This window comes from Gopherus evgoodei, chromosome 9 (assembly GCF_007399415.2).
Source record: "Gopherus evgoodei ecotype Sinaloan lineage chromosome 9, rGopEvg1_v1.p, whole genome shotgun sequence".
Lineage (NCBI taxonomy): Eukaryota > Metazoa > Chordata > Testudines > Testudinidae > Gopherus > Gopherus evgoodei.
Window position 1 is genome coordinate 88,916,617 of NC_044330.1, and position 27,345 is coordinate 88,943,961.

General features: G+C 42.0%; 2 protein-coding genes across 6 annotated transcripts in view; one reads left to right on the forward strand and one right to left on the reverse strand.

The window, feature by feature from the left end:
* Positions 1–2,391: 2,391 nt before the first annotated feature.
* FGF16 (fibroblast growth factor 16) lies at positions 2,392–17,720 on the forward strand. Its single transcript, XM_030575631.1, has 3 exons — positions 2,392–2,864; positions 10,672–10,775; positions 17,342–17,720. The coding sequence occupies exons 1-3, from the start codon at positions 2,591–2,593 to the stop codon at positions 17,585–17,587; spliced, it is 624 nt and encodes a 207-aa protein (XP_030431491.1). The 5' UTR covers positions 2,392–2,590; the 3' UTR covers positions 17,588–17,720.
* Positions 17,721–26,022: 8,302 nt separating this feature from the next.
* Positions 26,023–27,345, reverse strand: part of ATRX (ATRX chromatin remodeler) — a 146,602-nt gene continuing 145,279 nt past the window's right edge. For all 5 annotated transcript variants that reach the window (XM_030575146.1, XM_030575149.1, XM_030575148.1 and 2 more), the window contains one exon: positions 26,023–26,394. In XM_030575146.1, coding sequence (XP_030431006.1) covers positions 26,122–26,394 — 273 coding nt within the window. In that variant the 3' untranslated portion in view covers positions 26,023–26,121. The remainder of the gene's footprint in view (positions 26,395–27,345) is intronic.

The window sequence follows — 27,345 nt, forward strand, 5'->3', positions numbered from 1 at the left end:
CCTTTTTCTAATACATCTAGGCCCTGACCCTTTAAACACTTACTTCCAGACATAAGAGGAAATCCTGGCCCCAGTTAAATCAATGGCAAAACTCCTATTAGCTTCAGTGGGGCCAAGATTTTGCTCACAGTGTACTACATTGTGAGTATCCTGTTGACTGTGAGCATTACACCTGGAGTTTGCACTATTAGACCTTAATGATTATTTAACTTGATAGAGTCTGTTTTATCTTGGACTTTTGCCATTTTCACCCTGTACAGCTTATTCGTCAGTCATCCACCAACAGATTTTTTGCCCACCAAGAGACAATTTCTCCAATGTAAGAACAGACGGTGAAAGGCAATTGTTAAATTTCTGTAGATTTTATTGCAGGAAGAAATTTAAAAAAAAAATCCTTTTCTGCTTCAAATATCACTGTTAACATCAGCCCGAATTCCAGTCATCCACTCACAGCCATCTCTTGGACACATTAGCCCTCATTTAAAACCTGTTTCTACCTCCGCTCCAGACACAAACCTGGGCTGTTATTTCACTTCTATTGTTAGTGATTTATTATATTTCACATAAGAAAAGATGGATCCAGGGAGGCGCAGGGCAGCAGAGGGCCAGTCAGGACTTCTGGCTTCTGTTCCTTTTGCTTTTTGTCCGTCTGCAAGTCACTGCACCACTTTGTGCCTTGGTTTACCCCTCTGTACAATGGGGATAATACCCTCCTCCCCTCACAGCGAGGTTCTAGTCATGTCTGTTAAGGGGTGTGGTGGGCTTAGAGGGAAAGGACAAAGTGTTATTGGAAGGGAATTATTTTCCTCGGAAAAGCTGACATTGAATAGTGGGGGTAGGTTGGTTGTTGGAGGGGGGGATGTTGGCTGTTTTAGGGACATTGCCCTCCCAGCATTTTCAGCTCCCTGTAGCTATTATTGTTTTTAATCCCCTTTGCTGTGTCTCCATTGCAGGCTGGCTGCCTCCCCGGCTCTAAGCGCTGCCCTGCTGCTCTCCAGGGGGCGGCGGTAGAGAGCAGCTCGCCTTGTCCCTCCCCAGACTGCCCCCTCCCCACTCCAAGCTGGCTGGGGGAGGGGAAGGGCCGGGTTACACCTCTCCCTCCCCTCCCACAGGCCAAGTGGAAGGACAGGAGCGCTGCCACCAAGCAATACAGCGAGCAACAGCGCCTTCTAGCGGTCAAGAGCACAGACACTCCGCTCCTCTGGGAGTCCTCCGCTGTCTGCCTGTGCAGCCCAGAAAGTGAGGCTGGTAGGGCTAAAGCCTGGGGACGGAGAAGGAAAAAGAGCACTGAAAAAATGTCCCTTTTATTGCATCAAGGCAGGGTCCAAGCTCCCCTCCTGTGCAGGGTTTTTTTTCCACACATTTTCTGGTCCCCATGTCTCCCTGTGCCTGACTCTGTCTGTCTGCAGCTCACCCAACAGCTGCTGTTACAGATACAGTGTCACAGGGCAAGAGAGAGCGAGGAAACACCTGTTTCCAACATGAAAAAGGTGGGGAGAAAGCCCACAACAGGCTTGGAAACTCCTTCCATATATTCTTCTCTCGAGTGGCTTGTAAAATCAAGTCATAAAATCTGCAGTATCGTTTTTCAAAAAGATCTCTCCGTTTTTACATATTTAGCTGAAAAACGCTTCTAAAGCCTTCTCCTTACATGTTATCCCTCTCCCCCACTACCACTATGTCTATTGTGCAGGACAAAAAATTACAGATGGGTCTAATGTTGCAAAAAAACGTGTCTGAAATGCATTCCCCTTCCAAACCCCAACCTCAGCCCCACAAAATAAAACCTTCGCCTGAAATACAGATTTCTGAATAAGAAATGGGTTCGAATGCGATTTATTTAGGGTTGGTGTGAAAAACAGGAGCTGGGGGATGGGAAAATTGGTTTTGTTTCTTTGCGAAAGTAGCACGCTTGGTGTAACTAAACAGACGCACTGAAGTGAAGGAAGGGGACACACAAACTGCTACACACGCACAGTATTTTGGATAGCCAGCAGCACTGTGCAGTTTGTGTATCAGTAGGGTTGCATACACAGGGCTCCATGATTTCATCAGCAGTTTTACAAGAACCTGCCAAAAGCTGTTATGCCTCACTGCACTGTGTAGCCTTTTCCTGCCATTTTTTCATAATAAAAGAGGGAGTGAAGCTTTTTTTTCCCCTCTTCTCTCTCTCTCTTTAAAAAAAAAAAGCCAAATGGATCAGAGAAGAAGAAAAAGAAAAAAAAAGCAATAGCCAAAGGGGATGCCAGTGAGGTGTGGCTTGTATTTAAATATCCAATATGTCAATGTAAGGGGAGTGTGTATGTATATAAAGTGCAGTTTGCATCTGATAGCTGGACATATCCAGCTATGAAAGGCAAGAGGAGATCAATGCAAAGGAAAAACAATACTTTTATTCAAAGCAAGGTCAGGCGTTCAAATCAGACACTGTGAGAGGGTAGAGAAGTTACTTGAAGGCAGCCAAGCTCAGCTGATCAGTTATATATAATACACACACACACACACACATTTTTAAAAAGAGACCAGCAATTTCTTTATTGTTTGTACAGACATTCACTATTCTCACTCACACACACACACTGCTATTGCGATGGCTGAGGTAGGGGGCTTTCTTGGATCTCTGGATTTGGATTTGCATGGATTTTCCTCCTCTCTTGGGAATGTTGCTTTAGCTGATTCTCCTGGTTTTTTGAATGAGAGATTGGGCCAGATTGAAGGAAGGCTCCAGAGGGGATCTCCCACTGACTTTGCCCACCTTAAAGGTATCCTCAGGCGGAGGCAGCTCTACTGCAGGACGGGCTTCCATCTGGAAATCTTCCCTAACGGCACGGTGCATGGCACCAGGCAGGATCACAGCAGATTCGGTAAGAAAGGGGCTTATATTCTTTATCACTGATTTTTCCTTATACGTGTGGGAGCGAGGGAGGGGGGCGAATGCAAGGGCGGGGTGTTCCAGTCTCGCTTTTCCACTGATTGCTTAGGGTCTGGTCTGAGTTTCCTGCAGTCCCAGACAAAGCAGGTTGAGGATCCTGAGTTCACTTCCATTTGCCTCCACATTCTTTTGGCATGTGCCAAGTATGCTTTTTGCACGTCTTCCCCCTGCGTCTGAGCAGAAGACAAGCTCCACATTCTTCGCATTGCTACGGGCGTATCAGGGAATCTTCTCTGCCTGCCTGGTCGGACTGGGGTTCACGGATTCAAATGCCAAATCAAGACTCCCACGCGGGGAAGCGGGGGAGAGATGCAGTGAGGGTTCTGGGGAGAGGGCTGTCCCGCCTGAACACAGCCAGGGCAACTGGGAAGGGTGCAAAAGCTTTTTGGGGGCAGGTTAATCCCTAGGGGGTTCGGTGCCTGGCTCCGGGTGCTCTCCTGGCGGTGAGACAGGGTCAGAGTCACTGAGGGCACCTTATCTTGCGGGAAAGTTCGCTGGAATCGTGCGGAAGGATAGAAAAGTATCCACGAGTCACCTTGTTAACACTGTTTACAGCCTTAAAACCCCGAACTTGGTTAGCGTCCAAACCACGTGTTTGCCTCTGCTTATTCCTGTTTCTTTTCGACCTTTTTTAAATTCCTCATTGAACCCAATGCAATGCATCCTTGTGATCTCTTCCCCCCGAAAGTGAGGGGTTAACCCCCTTTTGTCCTCCCCTCCAAGTCGGAGAGGGGTCTCCACATCTTCCCCCATCCAAGAAACAGGTGTCTTTTCTCTACTGAATACTCGCGATGGCTCTGAGGCTGCCCGTTTTCTTTATGAACTTGTTCAAAGAGCCCAGCCGCCTGTCTCACATACAAAACTAATTACACTATTAATATAAATCATCCCTGGAATGGATATAATTAGATTCTAAACAAATGCGCTCACTTCCCAGAAATTTGGGCATTTTTATTTTCAATTTCCTATTCTACCAGTGCTAAGTCATTCTGCAGGTGCATAAAAACATGATTTTTTTAAAAAGCAACTTGCTGATTACTTCAGCTCTTTTCGAACCTCTGGAAGCTCAGGGTAGCGAGAAAGGCAAAAGAAAGAAGAGACAGCAGGTTGGGGAAACAAACAAAAACAACGTTTTTTTGGTTTTTTTTTGCTTTTGCAGATTTTGTGGGCTAAAGTCCTTTTTTCCTTACTTGCATAGCCATTAAGAATGTCCTCAAAGCAGAATCAGATCAGCAGGGCCAGAAAGATTTTTTTTTTTTGGAGAAAATATTTGGTGACCTTAACCTTCAGAAGAAGGAAAAGAGAAATGAGGATAGACAGAACATTGCTGATTTACCTAGCATTCAGGGCAAAGCTGGAAAAGACTTCAGAGTTTGTATTAGTGTCACAGAAACTCACAGACCTCTAATGAGACTATATGTAATCTTTGAAAAATGCATCTCAAGCCACAGGCACAGAAGTACAGTAAGTCTGAACAGAGTAAAGAAAAACTCCTGCTACTTTGGCAAATAGTGCAGGTGTCTGTGTAAACTATCAACAAGTCCCAAGTTGGTGATCTCAATTGTACAGTCAACAGGTTGTAAGAAACATTCTTGTGACTTTTTGTGGTGTGCAATAATTTAACTCCTCCCTGAAAGGATTTCTGTTATGTCTTCTAAGGTTTGTTACTCATTAATTTTATCTGAGAAATAATAGCTTATGAATATTTGTGGTGTTACTGTTTGAAGGCAAGGATTTTGAATTGATTGGAATCATACAAAAAACCCCAAACCCCTGACTGTGTACTGTACCTTGCATAAACACCAGGTGCAGGTAGCATGTCCTTGCCTAAATCAACAAAAAAGTCATAACCCACAGGTCAGAGTAAGGTAGTAATAGGCTCATGGGGCAAGTGCTCTTTAATTACCTCCCAAAAGACATATATCTTTTCCCTTTCATCTCACAGCATGTGATGGATTCTCATACTAAGGGGAAGAGAAGGAAAGTCCTTTGTATCTATTGTATATTTTTTATCTACTTCTGCCACTTTATTACTACTTTTCTGCTCACTTTTTACACATCTTTACACAAATAAACTATCAGCATCTAATGACAGATCCTCACCCAGTTCTACTTTTTGAAGCTTAAGATAAAATAAATTTGTCTCTAAACAAAGTTTGGAAATTGCACATATTAAAACAAGCAAATACGTTTCATTAGTTTTGCAAGGTTAAGATTAAGAATTAATCATAGTGTGTGTTCAATAAATTGAAACATTCACATTCCATAAGTGTTTTAACAGTCGGCATCCAGCTACGTAAACTAGACCAGACGTCAGATATAAAATATTACAGATTTCTCCTTCGGGGTTTTCCCGAAGGCAGTATAAAATAAATAGTTATTTGTTGTAATTGCAGGGCAAGACCCCAGAGGATTACACTGGAATCCTCATGTTCAGATAAAGTTGGACTGAGCTTAGCTGCAACAGAGACGCAGAATAATAATGTATTGGCACACTGTATTCACCATCTGCATTCAGTAGCCATGAATATTTAAATTCCAGTGTAACCAGTCTGGTTTGCATTAGAATTTCGTGTACCAATGCATTCCTGAATTTTGCATGCAGCAGTCAGAAGAGAATGAATTATTACAGAAATAGGCAAACTACACAATTCTGGGGAAGTGGAAAAGCATAGTGAAGGACCCAGACTACAGCCACAGATGGGGTTTAATGTGGCTAGATTTAGACACTCCTGAGATTTGAGTGCTAGCTTGACAGGACCCATAGACTGGGAAGGCGCACCCCGACCTCCTAAGCAGATAATTAAATCCACTCCAAAGATAACACTCTGGGCCACCACAGCGATGGCATCTATCCAACTGCAGCTGGGATAAGGGGTGGAACTGGACTTGTTATCTATCTCGTAATGTTGGATGGGGTTCAGGAAAAAGTGTACTGTGTCTGCACCATCCTCTGCTGATCCATCCCCAAAGTACAGAGTCTAAATCTGTACAAGACTTAAAAGTTTTCTTTGAAGTAAGACAATGAAGCAAAATGCTGTCAGAGTAATATGATGGGGAGCTCCTAGCCTCTGGGGGCAAAGGGAGGGAGTCCCAGCGTGGGATTCAAGAGATATGTCCATAAGAAATAAAGAAGTTAACAGGGTTATATATATGGAGAATACTGTAGCCTAAAGATTGAAGCACATTCCTCTTTGAATAGGATTAGCTCAGAATCCTGGAGAAACACTCTCCAGGATTTGTAGAGAAAAGCTAGGTCTCATGTTGGAGAAGTTTCCAGATGTCAGCACAAAACTAGTAGTCCTGCCTAAAGAATCATAGATGAAACTGGAAGAATTTGAAACCATATCGCAGTTATTATTGCTCTGTCAGGACCTTTTTCTATACCAAAGAAATGGATGATTAGAAGAAATCTGGAAGGGATTTTGAATTAACATCAGCTCCGCAGGGAGAAACACTCCTTATGTGAATGCTAGACTCGCCGGGGAACTCCTTGCAACCAGGGACCAATTCTCTTCTAGCTTATGCCAGTTTTACCCCAGTGTTACTCTACTGACGTCAACAAAGTTACTGGTAATCTATAAGTGTATCTGTACGTGTAGCTTTAACATGGCTTGTGTGGTAGCGGCACTCTCCCAGCGCTCTAAAAAAACACTTCCACGAGGGGCATAGCTCCCAGCACTGGAGCACTGTCTACACTGGCGCTTTACAGCGCTGAAATGTGCTGCGCGCAAGGGGGTGTTTTTTCACATCCCTGAGCGAGAAAGTTGCAGCACTGTAAATTCCCAGTGTAGACAAGCCCTGATAAGAGAATCAAGCTGTCAAAGTTTAGACTGGAGAGTAATAAGGACAGCAAACAGAACACTCCCAAGAACAGAGCTAAAAAGGCTGTATTTAAGTTTGTTTTTTGGGGGGAGGCTAGTGAAATCTATAGAGGAAGCTCCTCTGAAGACTTTGACATTCATACTTTAGTGCACCTGTTACCAAACAGTTGTTGGGGTTTTTAGCTGAAGCTTTAGGTTTGTAGAGATCATTACAACATCTGATATTTCTACATTCAGGCACATGGATATAGTTGTGCAAAAAGAGACAGGTGCAGCCAGCTGAACAGTTCCTTGAACATTCATTTAGTAATGTAACAGTGAGTGGGATCTGGCCATTACAAAGGAGGGTAGATGATTATTCGTCCCTTCAGTGTTTACTTCATCCAGCAATAGTTCTAGTCAAATCTCTCTGAATATTATGTAGAGGGACTTGAAGAGCAAGCAGAATGAATAACCAAGCCACAAAAGAAGAGACAAGTGTTGGAAAAGAAAATCACGTACTTCCATAAACACACCCCACTACAGTTAGAAAGTAAATTCTTGATCTAACCCCAGTGGCCACTCCCTGTGCTGGTGGAGATCAGAGGCATAAAGCTGCAATTTTGTCTAGCAATTGGAGTGAATTAAGGACAAGATGGATGTCCGCCCACATTTTTTCAGCCTTCACTCTCTCTCCTGACTTTTGTGGGTTTAAGTTATACTCTTAATGTTATTTCAACATAGTTGTCCCTTGGTTCGCTTCTCTAAGTGCTACTCGAATGATCAGAAAAGAGGACTATTACAAGTGACATTGTCAGAAGAGATTATCATGGGTAAACCAGAAGAGAGTTAAGTGCCTGCAAAAACAGAGGTAGACATCTCCCCCAGAGTAGGATAAGTTTTGTTTACCCATCCATTTGGAAAGGAGAAGGAGAGTTTAGTGCTCAAGATGCTAGTCCAGGACTTGGGAAATTATGGTTCAGCTCCCAGATGTGTCATAGTCTTCCTGTTGTACCTTGGACAAGTCAGTTACGCTTTCTGTGCTCACCTCCCCATCTGTAAAGTGGGGGTTTTATGAGGCACTCACCAGGGTGTTATGAGGCACTTAGATGCTATGGAAATAGGAGGTGGTATAAGTACTTTAGATAGATTCATTGTTCTCAAACATTTTCAGGGATTTCTCACTCAAATAAAAATTAATCAATCTGGGTGAGAAAGAGGCTCCTAGTTTCTAAGATAGTGCTACACCTCTACCCCGATATAACACAAATTCGGATATAATGTAGTAAATGTGCAGGGAGTCGCAGGCCCTTTAAAGCCCTGCCCAAGCCCCGTTGCTTTACCGCGTTATATCCGAATTCGTGTGGAGCCCCAGGCCCTTTAAATCCCCACCTGAGCCCATGTGCTGGAGCCCTGGGGCTCCGGCAGGGATTTAAAGGGCCAGAGGCTCCGGCTGCTGCCGGAGCTCCAGTGCTGATTTAAAGGGCCCGGGGCTCCCCACAGCAGCCGGAGCACCAGACCCTTTAAATCACTGCCAGGGAAGCTGAACAGTACCCAATATAACATGGTCTCACCTATAAGGCGGTGAGATTTTTTGGCTCCCAAGGAGCACATTATATCAGAGTAGAGGTCTATATTCCTGTTCCCTTATGTGAGACTCTTACTCAGATTTTGCCCAGTCACACACACACACACCCTTTTATTTATTAATCCCCTTGGCACATTGCCTCATGTCCCATCCCAAATGTTGATGATTGTGAAACTGCGAGGGGATAAATGTACTCAACACAAATGCAATAAACCCCCAAAGTATTGTAAATTGGTGAACTGAATTTGTTGCTTTGGCAACAAAAAAATAGAATAAATAAAAATAGTCTCATTTCAGCACGGTCTCTACCTCTAGGAAAGGGATTCTTATGGATTAAAGGTCAGTATGTACAATAAGAAAACAAAATGGTGTAGCATAATAGTTAAGAGCTGTATAGCTCTTTACATCTGACATCTCAAAGCACTTTGCAAAGGAACAGACATTGAGTAACTTGCCACACATTACAGAATTAGCAAGTTGCAGAAGAAGAAATAGAAGGTAGGCCTCTTGACTCCCAGTTCACTGGACCGTGCCACCTCCCAGAAAACATATCAGAAGTGAGCAGAAAACCTTCACAGTCTAAAGCACAAGCCAGTCCATGTTCACTGGGCCTTCTAAAAAGCCCCCTTTCTCTCCTTGCTGAGTGCCAAAGGCCTGTTCTTAAAGAGTCCCCTGTATTGCCCCAGACTTGTCTGACTGGGACTTTTGTCTAAGGTAGGAGTTAACTCCCTGCTTGCTAGAAAACAAGTAATTTCTGGATCCTGCCACAGATCCCTTTGTAGAAAACAGAGAATGTAAGGAAACAATTTGTATTCTTCCATTTTTTTGTAGTGGAGTCACAACAGGGTGACTCACTTCACTGGCAGACGCAAGTTTGGGGTCATAGGAAGGATAGGTTTTCCCAAATTGAATATGGCTTTAGATTTAACCCTCTAGAAAACGTGTGCGCGAATCCATTAAGAACATTTAGGTAAAGATTTTTTAAAAACCAGAAGTCTACATTTTGGCTCTGAAATCGATATTTCAGCTCTTAAATAAGTGACCTTTTTCCAAAAGTGCTCAGTACCTAGCAGCTCTCACTGACTTTAGTGGAAGTTTGATCTGGTCCATGGTATGTTAGTCAGGAGGGTGGAGAGATTAAACTGGGACTACATTCACTGCTGGCACATGGAAAAGAAGGGCTACCAGTCTTATAGCTGCTGGGGGAATAATTCTAACACCACACAAGCATCAAGGCACAAACTGGGAAGAAAAACAAAAAACAGCTTATCTGTGGGAGCAAAATTTAAGTTGAACTAGAAAGTCTACCTCATTGCCATTTGTTTAGCTGCCAGCAGGACACAGGTGTACTGCACAGCTGAGTGAGAAGGCTAGCTACCCTATGACTGAGGGAGTGGAGGCAAAGTGGGACATCTGTCCTTGTTGTATGAGTGATACACCTGACATACTAGAAGGTACATTTCCAAAGAGTCAAAAGCGGGTGTGGATGGAAGGGAGGGTTTCAAGCCATGTGACTCCCAGTAAAGTCAGTAGGTGGCAGATGGTGAACTCGCCCCAGGTGGTGCACTGAGAATTCCAGGGCACATGCACAAGAGGAGCCGTGTGAGGTAACATGAGCGGCGTGGGGGAGGTGTGCTCACCCCGGGCTGGATGTTATAGGAGCTGTAGTAATAGATTCAGAGCTGTATGAAAGGTTAGAAAGAGGGAGATGTTCTGTCAGTGGTAATCTCTCTCCCATCAGTTTAAACAGAAGTTTGGACTGGGGAAGCGAACACACACTTCTCTTCCATGCCATAGCTCCCAGTGAATTAGTTGAGATGCCTGTGCGCACACACTCGGGCAGAGACAAGTACATAACCAACCTCTGAACTAAGAGAGGGAAATTGTCCATAGCCTTGCCATCACTGCAGATCTCCAAAGGGCTTTCCGATGAGCCAGTCCCCCCTGGTTGTCCACAGACAGAAAGCATGGCGGGGACCATCACCACCTCACTTTCAGTGGCTAATATACATCTTTACTATAGAACCTTCCAGAATGTTAAGGACATTTACCAGACCAGGCACAAAATACTCACCTGTCCCATCCTGCAGTGACTGGTAAGGAAACTAATGATACTTTACTCTTAAAGGATTTACTCTTCCTGAAGGCTGAACAAATGCTTTACAGATGAGGATTTCAGAGTGCAAGTCACTGGGTTACATTTGTGTGAGCAAGAGCAGAGTCAGGGCCCATAGAACGCCCTGTAAACAAAGAGCTCTTCCAACAGGCTGGGGAAGGCTGATTTATCTTTGTCACTTGTACCTGGTGTCAGTTCTGTTCTCTGAATGATCTGTATTCCTCCTCTTTAGGGATTTTGGAGTTCATTAGCCTGGCGGTGGGGCTGGTTAGTATCCGTGGGGTGGATTCAGGACTCTACCTCGGAATGAATGAGAGAGGCGAGCTGTATGGGTCGGTAAGTTTGAGGTTTTATAATCATTGTAATACTATAAAACTTACACAGTACCTTCTGAGAGGTCAGCTAGCCCTGTGTACTGCCCATATAATGTGTGCTAGTCCAACAGGGTGACCACATAAGCTGCCAGCCTTGCCTAAGCACGTGGTCATCTGCAAGCCTGTTACAACCAATCCAATGACTCTGCACTGCATCTGTGGATGTCACGTAGCTCCACCCATATCAATTATTCCATTGTTGTCATAGTTGCAACTGAAGTTGAAGTAGAAAAGCGGAGAGAGAGACCGACCAAAGCTCTAACAAAACCTGACAAATATTTGGGATAAAGAAAACAGACAAGAACATGAGTATAAAGTTTTTATCATTAGCCTTCGTTTAGGAGCTTTGTGTAACTCACTTGTGGTTCTGCCATTCAGGGATATTGTGGTGATCATAAACTAAAGGCAAGGAGATAAATTATAGCACACCATCAGGGTGTGTGTTTGTGTTCTGTCATCTGAACAGCATGTCACTTTTCTTCTCTGAATGATCTAGGTTCACAGGAATATATATATACACGTCTGCAGATGCATACATTTATATTATAGCTTTTCAATAATGAAAACTGTACTTAAAGCTATGATGGGACTTTCATTATAACTCCTGTGTTCTCATAACCTTCTAAAAAATGCCCCTTTGGCACTGAAATTTTCCATTTTTGGTCTCATTCCATTGGAAAGTCACTTCAGCCTGTTTAAAATTGATGAAGAAGAGAGACTTGTTATGCTTACCAATAACTTCAAAATAGCTAGAAAATCTCTCTAAACAGTGCCTGTAAATGGTTCTTATGGAGGACTCAGGCCTTGGTAGCACTGATTTGGGACAGGGAAGGATAGAAAGTTCTGTGATTGAAAAATCCTTTGGCACAGACATCCGCTAAGTCTTTTAGTGGAAGTTAACGAAGCTCCACCCCCTTTGTTACATCCCCATTGTATAGTGTCTCTGCCTGATGAAATGGGCCCCTGGGCTGCAGAATGGAGACTGTGAATGTCTTACTAAAATACATCCAGCACAATCCATCAAAATTTGACCGAATCTACATGAGAAAACTGCACCAATTTTAATTTAAATCGGGTTTTAAACTGATTAGTTAAACTAGTGCAAACCTCTTTGTGGATGCTCCAGATGATAACCTGACTCCGATTGAAGTCAATGGCAAAATTGCTATTGACTTCAATATGGTCAGAGTTTCAGCCTTTAATTTCAGTTTAGGAGTGTGTTCTTTCAGTTCAGGGATTGGTTTGAGCTAATCAACTTAAACTAAAGCAAAATAAATCCCCTTCAGGCCTTTTCTACACACACAAATTTGCACTGGTTTAGTTAAACCAATGCAAACCATGTGTGGACACACTTATTTTTATTTAAAAGGAGCTTATTTCAGTGTAGTTTAAATCCATTCCTAATCAATTTAGCCCAAATTGAAGTAAAGGTGATTCAAACTGAAACAGGACAATCCAGCTTTTTACACTGATTTTTTACACATCACTTTAAAATCCCACCGTACATTAAACTGGTGTATTCTGGATGTACAAACCTTCATAGAAAACCAGCCGAATAAACAATAGCAGCAAAATTCTGAACTCACCCTCTTCCTCCTCCTGCTCCCCCACACCACCACTGGCACAAAGCCCATTTCTCTTCATGAGGTGCGAACTTCAAAGCTAAGAGGGATCATTTAAATGCTTCTCTGCATAGGCCATTTCTTCTTTTTCCCCTCACGTCCTTTGAAATACCCCTCCAAATAAAAAACCCCCAACATTTAAATGCAGAGACCTATGTGTATGCAATGTTAAGGGTGCACATTTAAACAGAAAAAAGGCAGTTAAGGGTTTGTAGTAGAATGAATTCACCTATACTGCATATATTTAACTGACTGATAAACTGTTCACTGCATGTCTAAATATATACATGGCATGTGCAATGTAGACGATACAGGGTTTATGACATGGTGATGCTCAAACCTTAGCCTTGTTTCTCAAAATCAAAACCTGCCACATCATCATTATTATGAACTATTGAAATCATCCTAGTGAGCAAAAGCCTCCATTAGGATTGGGGCCCCATTGAGCTAGTCAGCACACCCGCACACACACACTGCCCTGAAGACTTATCTAATTTGAAATAAAATGCACCAAATGAGTATAACAAATAAAAGGAGGAAAGATGAGAGCAACAATGATCAGATCACACATTTATGTAGGTTAGTGATGAGCATGACTCAATGGTTCCAAATTACTGGAAGTTTGGGTTGTTGGTTTTTTTCTTTTATAACCTATAAATTAATAATTATCCGCTGCCTCTAAGTGAGCTACAACCTACCCCACATTAGATGGCTAATTTTTGGTAAGCATCTGGGTGGAAGTGAGGACAGTATATCAGTGTACTCCATAGCATTACACATGCAAAGAGTAGGGCAAAAGGGAGAAAGCTGCTTCTCTCGACTGTGGGCCGCATGTTCACAGATTAGGAAGACAGCCCAGAAGGGTGGAATGTGCCGTTACACTTGTTGTGAAAGGCATACACAGAGCCCTCAGGGGGTCATGTCTAGGGAAACATGATGAGATCCTGTTGTGAGTCTATTGGCATATAAATACTGAGAAAAATGTTGGCTGGAAAATTTAAACCACACAACAGCAGGGACCCTAAATCTGCATCCTTGTCACTCTTGTTTTCCATATGGTTTCATTTATTTTTAATTTAATTTAAACAAAAATTAGACCAGATAACAAAAACTGAGCTTGTACTTCAGGAAGTAAGGCTTGCTTCTGAAAAGAGTTCAGCTACTACAACGCCTACTGAAGTCAGTAGGAGGTGGGTGCTCTTGGGGTCAGAACAGGGGTGGGCAAACTTTTTGGCCCAAGGGCCACGTCGGGGTTCCAAAACTGTATGGAGGGCTGGGTAGGGAAGGCTGTACCTCCACAAACAGCCTGGCCCCTGCCCCTATCCACTGCTCCCACTTCCTGCCCCCTGACTGCTCCCTTCAGAACCCCTGACCCATCCAACCCCCCTGCTCCTTTTCCCCTGACTGCCCCCTCCCAGGACCCCATCTCCTTAACTGCCCCCCGGGACCTCACCCCCATCCAACTGCCCCCTGCTCCCTGTCCCCTGACCCCCATCCACCTCCCTCACTCCCTGACAGGCCCTCCAGGACACCCATGCCTATCCAACCCTCCCTGCTCCCTGTCCCCTGATCGCACCCTGCACCTCTGCCCCATCCAACTCCCCTGCTCCCTGTCCCCTGACCGCCCCCCCCAGAACCTCTGCCCCATCCAATTGTCCCCTGCTCCCTGTCTCCTGACTTCCTCCTGGGATCCTCTGCCCCTTATCCAACCTCCCCCCCACTCCTCACCCCCTTACCATGCTGCTCAGAGCACTAGGACTGGCAGCTGCGCCACCTGGCCGGAGCCAGCCACACTGCCGCACAGTCTAAAGCACCAAGGCAGGCCAGTGGCTCTCGCAGCCGCGCTGCCCGGCAGGAGCTCACAGCCTCACCACCCAGAGCGCTGGCGGCAGGCGAGCTGAGGTTGTGGGGGAGGGAGATAGCAGGGAAGGGGCTGGGGGCTAGCCTCCCTGGCCGGTAGCTCAGGGGTCAGGCAGGACAGTCCCGCCAGCCAGATGTAACCCACGGACCATAGTTTGCCCACCTCTGGGTCAGAACCTTAAGTGGTACTACTGAAACGTAAGAAATTAACTTGCATTCTGCTTGTTTTGCTTTGAAGCGCTGTGGTTGCAATTTTAAAGCAACAGAGAGTCCCACAATCGGGCCAATCAAACTACAGAATCCATTAATGTCATGCCACAGACATGTCAGTATAATAACATATAATCTTAGTTGGTAACAGAGTTAATTTCAGTACAATATCATTGGACTTTTCCTTTCTGCCGTCACAGACCTGTGCATTAGAAAATGTTCTTCATACTGGCCAGGTGGCTTTAACAGCAGTATCATCAAGCCCAAATGTTAAAAAACATGAGAATTAAAAACAAATCATTAATAAATAAAATAATTTTTGTATTCATTTTATTTGCCTTCAGGGTACAACTCAGGTCACATTTGCAAGCTTTTCTCTGCAATCGTGACGGACTAGAAATTTTCTTTTAAAAAAAGGTGAAAACAGAGATTCTCTTGTAATCGTAGGATTCCAAAAGTTAAGGCTTTAAGAAAAAAAACCCAAATATTGGAAGAGGTGTCAACACTTTGACCAGGATTCCCTTATTAAAAGGTATAGCAGTAATCTACAGTAAAGGCCCATTAAATGGCATCTTGTACTGGTGTTAGGGACATATTTTGGGAGACTGCTGTAGAATAGTCTAGTGTTTTTGTAAAGGTTCAGTAAGGAAGTCATTTTTCTCTGTGCCAATCTTGCATACATTTGTGTGCAAATTTAACAGCCCCAAAGATCAAACCAGCCATCTACTCCCTCAGTGCTTTCAGTTTTTCTCCATTTAATAAAATCTGTATGTTGCTAAATGTAGAGGGTTGACTGCAAATCTTTTCTGTGACAGATCTAACTTGTCCTTTTGCAGTTAGAAACATGCTACTCTCCATACCATGCTGTCAGCTTGGTGCATATCGTTTGCACGTTGTTTAATGTCAACACCAGCAGCCAAAAGCCAAGATGCAGTTATGGCAGACAGGGCTCAATGGGAGAGAGGGAGGCCCCAGACGTTCCTTATGACCTAGTGACTCTGTATCACCTGAGAATTCCCCTATGCTGAGATGATCCTCTGATGGCTGATTACACTGGCTCCAGGGCCAGACTACACCAGCCTCCCAGTAGGCGTTGTGAGGGGCAAACAACTTGAATAATTTTGAGAGAGAGCTGGACAAACGTATGAGTGCACTTGTATGATGGAGTTGCTTATGATGGTGGGGACAGAGGCTCAGCAGTCCTATGGCTCACTTTCAGTTTGCCTCTTATGTTCCTAAAGCTCATGCTTAGTGGACCACCAGCAGGGGTCAGGAAAGGATTCCCCCAGTGTATTCTGGGAGGTTGACTTTTTTTTTTTTCTTTTTAAATCTCCTTCCTCTGAAGCATCAGGATGGCCACAGCTGGAGATGGGGCACTGGAAGGGAGGACCAGGGCTCTGAGGTGACACTGAGTATTCTTGCTCTCGGGTGCTTAGCTGGCTATTTCTTGCTCCCATGCTGAGTGTCTTAACTCCAGGGTAGTCAAATAGGCAGACTGCAGGCCAAATCTGGACTGTCACATGCTTTTGAACAGACCCCAAAATCTTTTTATATACTTATTTTTTCTATTATTATTTTCTCTGGAGTCTGGACCTTGACTATACCTTGATCAAGAAATTTGGACCTTGACCAAAAATAATTGACTACCCCAAGTCTAACTGATCAGCATATGTGTGGTTGGGAGGAATTTCCCCCCAGGTCAGATTGGCAGTGACCTTTGGCGGGGAGAGGGGGTTGCTTTCTGCACCCAGTGGCTACAAGTCACTTGCCAGGATTATCTCGGTATATCTCACTTAATCACTTCCCCAGTACCTTGGTCCCTGTTATTCTCTGCCTGGGGCACAGAACAGTCTAGTCTCCTGCAGGCTGTAATACTTTGGTCACAGTTCAGTTGCTGGGTTTAATGTGCAGGGGCTGGTAATGGACTGTGATATACAGGAGGTTCAGACTGGTGGTGCCTATGACTGAGACTGGCTGGCAGCGCTGGCACACAGTAGCCACACTATGCTTCAGGATCTGGGCCCCGGTTCCCATTACAAACCATTATTGGTTGGTGTCCTGCCTGTAGGACAATACTATGCTGCTGAGCACAAAGACCTTTTTCCATTATGTTTATGGCCTCAGACCACAGTTCTCTGGCTTTTCCAGATATTATAACTGTCTAGTCCTTTCATTATTCTATTTTATATGGCTGTGTGCTCAGAGAGTTCAAAGTGCATGTCAGGGTTATTTAAACCATTGAAATTAACTGCACCCTTTTCCACTTTTAATCGCTGGTCAGCTAAAAGTATTGGTATGTGATATAGATGACAAGTCTTGTGCTTAAGGTGATAGGCAAACTCTGATCTCCTTGTAGCAGCCCTTAATACTGTGCATCGTGCAGCATACAAAGCACAGTGATGCCCTCTTAGGCCAGAGCCTTTCCCTGCATTAATTAAAGATGTAGCCAAGCTGCAACATTCAGATAGAGATCTCAAACACTCCTTATTCCAGGGGTGTTCAGGTTTTGAGTTTTGGTTCAGCCTGTTTTTAAAACAGCAAAATTCAGCTCCAGCTCTGAGTTTGGATTTTGCTGCCTTCCCTCTCAAAGTTCAAGGGTATTTGAATTTGGGCTTTTATAATTTTGAGCTCATCTCTAGAATTAATGAATGGGAGATGTTGCAAGGGTGCACGTTACAGTCAGCAGAGGCTAGTCTTAGGGGAGCCGGAATTAGGAAGCCAAGAAAGTTCAGGAAATTGAGGTGCAAGACGAGGAAGAAATGGAATCTAACATGAATTACAAGTATAAAGTTCACGCGTGTGTCTTTTCTCTCCTTCTCATAACCCCCCAACACAGAAGAAACTTACGAGGGAGTGCGTTTTCCGAGAGCAGTTTGAAGAAAACTGGTACAACACCTATGCCTCGACCCTCTACAAACATTCCGACTCTGAGAGACAATATTATGTGGCTTTGAACAAGGATGGCTCACCTCGTGAAGGATACAGGACTAAGAGACACCAGAAGTTCACTCATTTTTTACCCAGACCTGTGGACCCTGCTAAAATACCTGCAATGTTCAGAGATCTTTTCCACTATAGGTGATATTTCCTGCAGCTGTCCAATCAATGTACATACTTGGGTTCCCAAGCTTTTTCCTGGAGCATTATATTAATAGTCATTCCATCATTCCTATAAACTTAGATAACATAGAAAAGCACTTACCTTGAATTCAACACTGCCGTTCCTCATTGTTTAAAGTGTATATCAAAGCTGGGTTATTTGTGGGGGTGGGGGATAGGGGATGGGGAGGGAGCCCTCCATATAATCTTTCATTTTCATTCACTGTCTTTACCTGGTGGTTATGAAAGAGGTGGAATGGTCACATGCAATGATGATTCAAAACAAAAAACAAACCACAACAACTTGATTACAGGAAAGAAAAAGACCACAGAACTGATAGAGATGCTGCTGGTAAGCTTGGAATGGTTATGTTTTAAGATGCCCTTCAAATGGTACCCTGCTGAAGTGGCCCTGGAATTTGCGACATGGATTATTATGAACTGGTTCGGATGTGTGTTTTTTTTCCTGCTGTTGAGGGTGGGAGTGAGGGTGGGAAACATTATTAAGATGTAAGCATGGATACTGTGCATAAGGACAAAACTATTTATAAAATGTATATGGTATTTATTTTATATATTTATTTATTTCAAAATAATTTTATTTTTAAATGAGAGATGTTATGACCGGATTTTCAACAGGAAGAATAAGGTCCTACTGAAACAGGAAAAAAAAGAGTTTTAAGAGCTTATTGGCAATAAAATTGTCTTTATATTGTGGATTTCTCACTAACTTTGTTTTGTTCGCTTACCATGAGAACGAACAGTACAGTGTTTTGGGTTGAGGTGGAGGCAAACAAACTAATGCTGAGAACCTTGTGATGGGCAGCCCAAATCGGTAAAACCCAGCACTAATGAAAGATAGCACTCAAAGGCAGCACCTGATCAGGTCAAGATAAAGTTTTGTTGGGGCAAAACTCCCAATGAATTCAGTGGAGCCAGGATTTCACTCAGACATTTCTCAGTTGCAGTAATGTAGGCAAAATAAAACAATACACTGGGCAAGATTTAGCTCTAAAAAGACATCCTGCAATGGCACAAGGGTGAGGATCTCTCGTGCATAACGATGAGAAGGCAATACAATGTTCAACACGCCTTTATCACTTTTTGTATATTACCACTTAGTGCTTTGCCTCTTCAAAGTACTTTACAAACGTTAACTAACCAATGCTGCAGGATAGAAAAGAGCTTGAAGGAATTCAAAGTAGCTTGAACAAACATGCAATATGTACTCATGTAGTGTTAATGAGACTCTGGTACACTCGACAGAATTAAGGACTGATTAAAGATCAATTCTAAAAACTAAATAGGACATTGAGGAACCTTCCGACTAACCAACTAGCCCAGCATTAATGCTGCAAAAAATAGTCAAACATGAGCATAGGCAGAGACACTGCAGAGAGAAAACACATAGCAAAAACTAAAACATTAATTCTAGAGTATTTAGAAACATTTACCTTATCACAGTAATGACCATTTCAGCAACAGGCATTGCTGGAAGAATAACCAGTGTCTGGCATTAACTTCTCAAGAAATGGGCAGCTCCTTCCCAGTCAACCTTCATTGCTACTGCTAAAAGGCCCTAATTCTGGGAAGCACTGGGACACATGCTATTCTGACAAGCTTTCCTGAATCAGCACCAACTCTGAAGGGTGCCCTCTGTGAAAACCACCTTATGGGATGCTTTGTTAATTTTGTCCCATTGATTCCATGTCAAATGTGCTCAGTCTTCACGTTAAGACTCTGATTTAGCATTTAACTATGATTAAATGCTGCACTGAGAAGAGATGAACATATTGACTCAGGAGCTAAAAGGTAGTTTTCTATCTGCTAGACCTGCAAATTCAGCTTGAGCTCTGGAAAATTAAGTTGGTCTCTCTCTTGTCCTCCACCCCCACTATCATTGATAAAAGTTTTACAGTTCAAAATGCCCAGTGTCTTCTAAGCCCTTGATAACACCTGTGCAGCATCATACCCTCAATTGATAGAGTGTAACTTAATGAACAATTATGCTGATAAAGCTCAAGATTCCAGCTCCCTTTCTCTTCAGTTCTATGGCCTCTACAGGACTAACAGCCCAATTGATATGCTGACATTGACAGCAGCAAGTTTGACTCTTAATACACGTAGGGAGCAGGTCTGTTGAACACGTGCCATTTTCACATGGGCACTTTGTAGCGTACACCTGCACTTTAAATACAAAGTGCTAATAACGGCTGAGATACTAAGCCACTTAAATGTCCATATGTAAAAGAAAATCAAGACCTGTTGCTTTAAAAAATGTTTGGCTTGCAATCTCATCTTTCAGCGTTGTTTTTCAGTTTTGCATTTAAGGAGCTGTATGAATAGCTCCGGGAACCACAAACTCCTGTAGGTCTTAGCCCACCATCCTTACTCAATTCCCATGGTAGTTTTACCAAAATAAGGCTGGTCAGATCAGCCACTTCATGTGTATGAGATTGTTAACACAGCTCTGTCTGATGCGCACAGGTTTTTTTTTACCTAGTATCATTTCCCCTTGACAATCTTGCCAGTTCCTTCCAACAGTATCCCGCTCTCCCAAACATTTCCGTCCTTGCAGCTGAGTGTACGCAATGCAACCACCGCTGCAGACAGCAGACTTCAAGTGGCAAGGTAAAGATTAAAAGAGCTTTACCTGAATGAGCTAGACATGAAGGAATTTAATCCAGTGTTTGAAATAAAATGTTTATTTACCTTTATTCTCCGAGTCATCACTGAAACGTCTTAGTCTCAGCACCTATATCAGAAGTCAGAGTCAGGCTCATTTGTGAAACGTGTAATAAAATGTACCTTTTACACTTGTAAATGTGGTGGAAATGCTAGTATTTTACATTGTGTCAGTAGTTCCTATAGCTTGTAGTCTTTTTGACAAGAACTGCAGATGGATTGTGAAATCAGTAAAGTAGAGCAGCATGACAGGCGATGGGTGAAATGGTTTTCCTAGAGTCATATAATTTCCATAATGAAAATTCCACACACTAATTGCACTGACAGACAAGTTACAAGGGTGCTGTGTAACTCCTGTTCCACAGGAAATAATGTTTGTAATGCTTCAATTTGAAGCTTGTTTTGAATTAGTGAAAGAATAACTGAACGTATATTTGGGTTGTTGATATTATTTCCTTATGTTGAAAGTTTAAAGTTCTCATCTTAAAATATCTCTAAAGTAAGGCAGCTGGGTGCATGTCATCGGATGGGGGCCCCTTTCTCACTGCTTCATTTGAGCAAAGTCCTGAGGAAACCCACCTGGCCAGTTACAGGTACTACAGATAAACCTTAAAGGTTTTATTCCTGCCAAAGAGAGCTTTAGTATCAAGTGCCTCCCCCAACTAATGCTATTTTGCATGTAAAGCACAGCAATTAGGAAAATATTATAGTACCATGCTATTAGGATTTTACACTTACAGGAGCAAGTGAAGGCACAGAGAGATTAAAGTACTTGTTCAGTCACATAGGAAGTAACAATTCCAATTCAGTTCCCTAATCACAAGACCACCCGCTCTTCTGCACCAATTTTAGCTTGACTTGGTTCAAAGGGAGCTGCATTTCAAAGGGCTCTTCCCTGTAGGTTAGGGAGCAATGGAAGAGCCAACCTTGCATCACAGTAGCCCCTGTTGCTGTTCTCCTTCAGCTTCATAGGGGATGTCAGCCAGTGGATTCAGATACTTGGCTCCATAGCACCCAGAGAATACAGATCTGCTTCCTGGGCTCCAGAAAAATCTGCCTTCCAACTCTAACCTGTGCAGTAGAAAGGTCCTGGTTCCTTTCAGTAGAGAGCTGCACATCACCCCAATACAACTGCTTATTTCTCCAGAATTCTTAATTCTAGATTTGCATTTTAGCCCCACTTTGAAAAACAGCTGACTTCCCCCTTCTCTGATACTCACTGAAGGGCTGGACTTTTCACTGTATAGCTATCTGGAGATTTTAAACTCATTACATTAGGTGATTTGGTCTAACCGTACTGACTGACTCTTCTGCAGGCACAAGTAGTAACGGCTAAGGTGGTCCTGGGTGAAGAAAAAAGAATAGGAAAGAGGAAAAAATCTATGCATGGTATTGCAATTATTTCAACTCCAAGTCTGATCTGCTTCAGTACAGTTTAGTAATAAATTAATCCTGATGTCGAGAGGTCAACTCCAAGGAGAGTGGAACTACTGAGGTCACAGGATATATCATGAGCAGAAGAATGGGGATAATGAGGACCATGTAAATACTTATATGCATGTGACTGTGTCGGCTCCAGGATATTAGAGACAAGGTGGGTGAAGTAATGTCTTTTATTGGACCAACTAATAACTTAAGCTAAACAATCTGTTTCACCTTGCATTTTGCTGCAGGCTGGGAGTTGCTTTCCCAGACCTGAAGTATAGATGTGTGTGGCTCGAAAGCTTGTCTCTCTCACCAACAGAAGTCGGTTCAATAAAAGATATTACCTAACTCAACTTCTCTCTCATATGAATACTTATTATCATAGCACCTAAGAGTCCCAGTTATGGACCAGGACACCATTGTGCTCGGCACTTAACACACACAGAACAAAAGGATTTACAATCTAAATAGACCCCAAGAGAGAGCCATGGATACGTGCAGATGATGGAGTACAAGGAAACGATGAGGCAATACTGATTTGCATGATAGGCACGTAGTCTCAGCACACCGACAGCTTTAGTTTTGTTTTGCAGTGATGATGGTGAAGGAGTTTTAAGGAGTAATTCTTACAGTACGTATAGCACAGCCTTCCAAAGTTTTACTCACCTACAGCAAGTAACTGATTTTGAAAGGTTACACTTTTTTTCCTCCATCTTGGAGGGAAGAGGGTGAGGCAAGTAGATTTTGTGCCTGTGTTGGTAAGTTTGCATATAAAATTTGCAGGGCTGGCTTAATGTAAGATTTAAGAGTCTCATATTTCTTAATTACATCCCCCCAAAATTACCAAACATGCAACAAGCATCAGCAGATCAATATGCTAGGCACAGCAGACACAGGCTTCTACCTGCTGTGCTGTTAACACGTATAGACAAGAGTCAGAAGAAACTTAAGATACATATTGTGTGATTCTTTGCTGTAATAAGTGGTAATTGTGATTGGATTGGCCTTTGATTAAAGTCACATGGATAACTTAGTATTTAATAGTTGGTATGTAATAAAACATGACTATATTTGCAGTCATTAAACCAAATATTAAAAAAATTACAACTTTGAATACCAAACTTAGAGGCCTAATGCTAAGGAGGGTTCAGGAACCTGCAGATCCCATGAAGTCAGTGAGTTTCAGGCGCTCAGCACCTCTTAGCATCTGCTACCCTTAACCCCAAACTCAGTTTGAACAATGTCTTTTTATATTACAATTTAGTTTATCTGATTGTTGGGCAAAAGAGAGCTCTTGCACTCAGATCAAAATCCCAGGAAGCTGTGATAGATCCATTTGCAGAGGTTCTTCTAGATGATGCATCACAAAAAGAAGTTGCAGTATTTTTCTCTTCCAACACCTGTGGAACTGACCAGGGTGGTGGTCATCTGGCACTGCACAGATCCTGAGTGCACATGAATCTCTGGAGAATCTCCACAGGCAGGGGCTATTTATGTAGAAGCTAATACCTCTGGAACTCTCTCTTGGGTCCCCTATAAGTATTTTTCTTGAATCCTGAACTAAAAATGTGAAAACAGAGTTTATACCCGAGAGATGTCAGTTAACGGCTCCACTCACAACCATCAGTTTATTTCTCAAACGACAAATTCTTCACGCATTGTAACCAATGTGGATCTAACGGCATGTTAAAAACGCAGCACCATACGTGTTTATGCATTTTGGTCACTTTATTAAATGAGATATTAAATAGTTTAAGTTTCAACTACTAAACAGCACTTTGAATGGTGAAAACACAGATAGTATATTGTCATACTCGAATGCTTCTTCTCTTTAAAAACACATTCCCAGTCCTTATATATATTACAAAACAGCCTTATAGGAAGAGGTGACATCTTTTCTACAGTACTTAAGATATTTAATACAGAACTGAAAAGCCGTCTAACAGAAACAAAGGCAAGTCTTCACAGCTGTATGATTTCAGCAGCCAAAGCTGGTTGATGGACTGAAACATTACTATACAACTGGGACAAAACATATACAATATCACAATACTAAGCAAAAACGCTTTACATCCAAAGGAATAAACAGGTTACAAAATGTGGAGAATTTAGCAGGCAAAACTGTATTACAAGCAACATTTTTATTCGTCATCTTAAGCCATTTCAACTAGTTAAAACATCTAAAACAAATATAAAAATGAGCCTTTTATTACCTTATTGATGTAATGTTCTGTCTTTAAATATTTGTTAAAGCTTCATGTTATACACACATTATGCAGCTAAAATGTCAAGTGAGGAACATGTATACAAAGTGGTCCAAGTTTTATTTCAATGCTTCTTTTCTTTGATTAATCTTCTTATGCATTAGTCTTCTGTTATCCATAGTACTGTCCACAGTAGAAAAATGTGCCTTTAAATGTTGCCTAAAACTTCCACATTTAAGTCTTTGAGCAAGTTATCGTAGAACTCCACTGAAAATTCCCAGGTGTGGTAGAACATATTTGTCTTATTCACGACATGCAGGAATATCAGTGACAGTTGTCCAGAGTACATTTGCATTCAAATGCTTGTCTCACAAAGTCTAGTTTTTTTTTTAACTTCTTCTAAAGTGAATGCACCTTTTTTGGCTCCCCTCTCCAGCAAATTAAATAAATCTGATTACGGAGCTGGCAAAGGCTTAGAATGTAAAGGGTTTTCTTGCAATGTCTTGTAACAGAAAAAATCCAAACCAACAATTTTGTTAGCTGGTTTTGCAGCAGATCTAACAAATTCTAGTCACATCACAAACCAAAATTCAATCCTCACAGGAAGTATCTCACAGCATTTGTATGTGGAAACACATCTCTTTTGAGGACATTAATACTCAAAGAAGTCCTTCACGAGTGATTCAAGAAACCAAAACACTTCTAGCTGATGTCAGCAAGTCATGCGAGTATAGTGATAGCTACAGCAAATCCCTCCAGCCAGCTTTCGTTTATCAACAATTTTCTAGCTGTTTTCAATACCTGATGCAGTATCACCTCAAATATTTCTGTCATTTGTCTCCCACATTCTAAAAACGTTTTCCTTTAAAAATAGTATCAGACAAACTATATGGAAAGAAAAGTCATGTGTGTGTGTAAATGGATCATCATAAGCACAGAAAATGTGCTACTACCCATTAAAATGTTGGGAACGTAGGTGTTAATGACATGTAATCAATTAGAAACATACCTTGGTCTAGATTTAAATAAAAATTAAAAAATTAAAAAAAAATCAAAGGAACAAGGTCTTTTTGTACTAACTTATTTTCTTACAAAAATGGAAGAAGGGGTAAGGAGAAGAGCATGGTATGAAGAGATCCTTATCTATACAAGGAGATTTATTTCACAATTCTGGCAACACTGGAAATTGTTAAAGCACGTTCATTCATTGTATGAATTTAAAGTCGGCAATGGTTCTGCCACTCTGATGTTGTTTATAAAACAGGGAGTAACCCTAAGAATCACCACTATCATAACCTCCAAAATACCAGTAATTTGATTCTTTTGGTCCCTATCCCATTGCCAGCAATGGGAAGAGACATTAGCACCAGCATCAAGGAGTTAACAGAAATGTGCTTTGTATCAGAGTCAATAAACAGTGAAATAATGTGTGAAGGATACAAAGCTGTAAATTTGAATTTACCAGTTATTTCATCACATGAAACTGAAAATAAAAAGTTGCAGAAGACTGGAGAAGAAAAGTTCTCTTCTCAAGTCACAATTTAAGGCTGTACACACAGTTTCTATATAACTGCATGACAAAGTTTCAGAGCCGTAGTATTTAAGAATATTGCACTCAATTTTGTCTCAAGAGAATTTTCAGTTCCTGTTTTATTCCGCACAGATGATATAGCATGAGTCCAGACTTCAGTCAAAAAGAAACTAGATCATTTCTCTGTCTTATCACACTCACTAATTTCAAGAAATGGGTAACTAGAAAAGTATTCCATAATTTGAGGAATCAACTCTAATCAAGAACTCAGCCATGTACATTTTATATATGGCATACTGAAACATACAGATCTGTAGTCTTTCCTAAGTTTCTCATGTTTGATGATGGTTTTATGGCTACTAAAAACAAGAATAGGACTTTAGACAGTAAACCAATGGAGCTGCGACTATTATGGAAAGGCTTGTTTTCACTGAAAACAATTTGATATCTCCTGTATTCAACACATGTAAGAAGATTCTAGGCAACAACACTGACACGAGAGGGAAAAATGTTACATCCTATTTAAAAACACAGTTGAAACATTAATATGGAACATGGCATTTAAGGGATCCAAACTATTTATGCAGTTGAGTTCTGTTAAGCCATTGATTCCTAAAAAAATAAAAAAGTTCTCTCTCTGATTTTAACAATCCATTTAGTGCAAAATCACATTTATTTCCCTTGGGAAGGTCCTGGATTTTTGCCTCTCATTGGGGGTGGTGCACGCTGCAATGGTGGTGGCTGCATACCACCAGAGACTGCCTGATACATTCCTCTGATATCTATCTGCTGGTAGGTGGAAGGATTCATGATTAAATTTGGAGGCTTTGGCATCATGAGATGACTCATTGCTGCTTGTTGATAAGACATTTGCTGCTGCTGCTGCTGATTGTACTGCTGCTGTAGTCTTCTGTTCATAAGTATCCGCTGAACACAACTGATTAACTGTGTGGAGGGAAAGTGGAGCTGTTACAAGTGCATGACCTGTCTTAATGCAGCAAGTATCAAGTTTAGAGTTAAAAATCAATTTGTTAGGGGTACCATGGCTGAAGAAAAAAGCATTATTGTTATCACCATCACTAACGTGATGGCATTCACAAGCTGATAACTGTAGAAACCAGTTAGTAACACCATTTAGGACTAAGTTCTCCTAATGACTTGCCTATTGTATTGCAGGCAGCATTTATGTTAGTTGCCATGGTGATATGCACTATACTGTGAAATTACTCCCATGTATTAGTTACAGCATTTGTTGTCAGGTACCATTTATCACCCCTTTGAAAATCCTACAAGTTGATGGGCAAATAAACATTTAGTGACAAACACCAAAGGAGAAAACACTTCCAGTTGGAGTAGCACCTACTGGGAAAGTTTCAGATTTCTCAGGATTACTCAGAAAGTATTAATGCATTGTGTGGTTTTAAGTTATGTGCATTCTGCATAAGATAATTCCTTAGTGCCAGTACAAAGCCTGTCAGTGGTAAAGGAACACACCAGGAAAGGGTGATGAGAAAGGATTCAGACAGATAGCATTGGCATGGATTATTTTGGCTTCAGAGTTGTTTTAAGGCAGATTCAATGCATGGCGGAGTGCTTTGGATCTGTTTTCCCATAGAACTAAAATGCTGTAAACTGAATCACACTAAAGAGATGCAAAGTTCCTATATACGATTAGAAAGTTAACATCTTTCAGGAGACTGGGTCTGGTGTAAAAGCCACTGTATGCGACATACCTATTGCCAGTTAGGTATTTGGTTTTCTTTAAGCCACTTAGTCTTCAAGCCCTTCAAATACATGAATTATTAGTAGAATTCGGGAGACTGTATTTTGCAATCTACTTTACAGGATGTCTCCCTAATGAACAATGCTAGTCCAAAACATTGTATGACCCAGCGC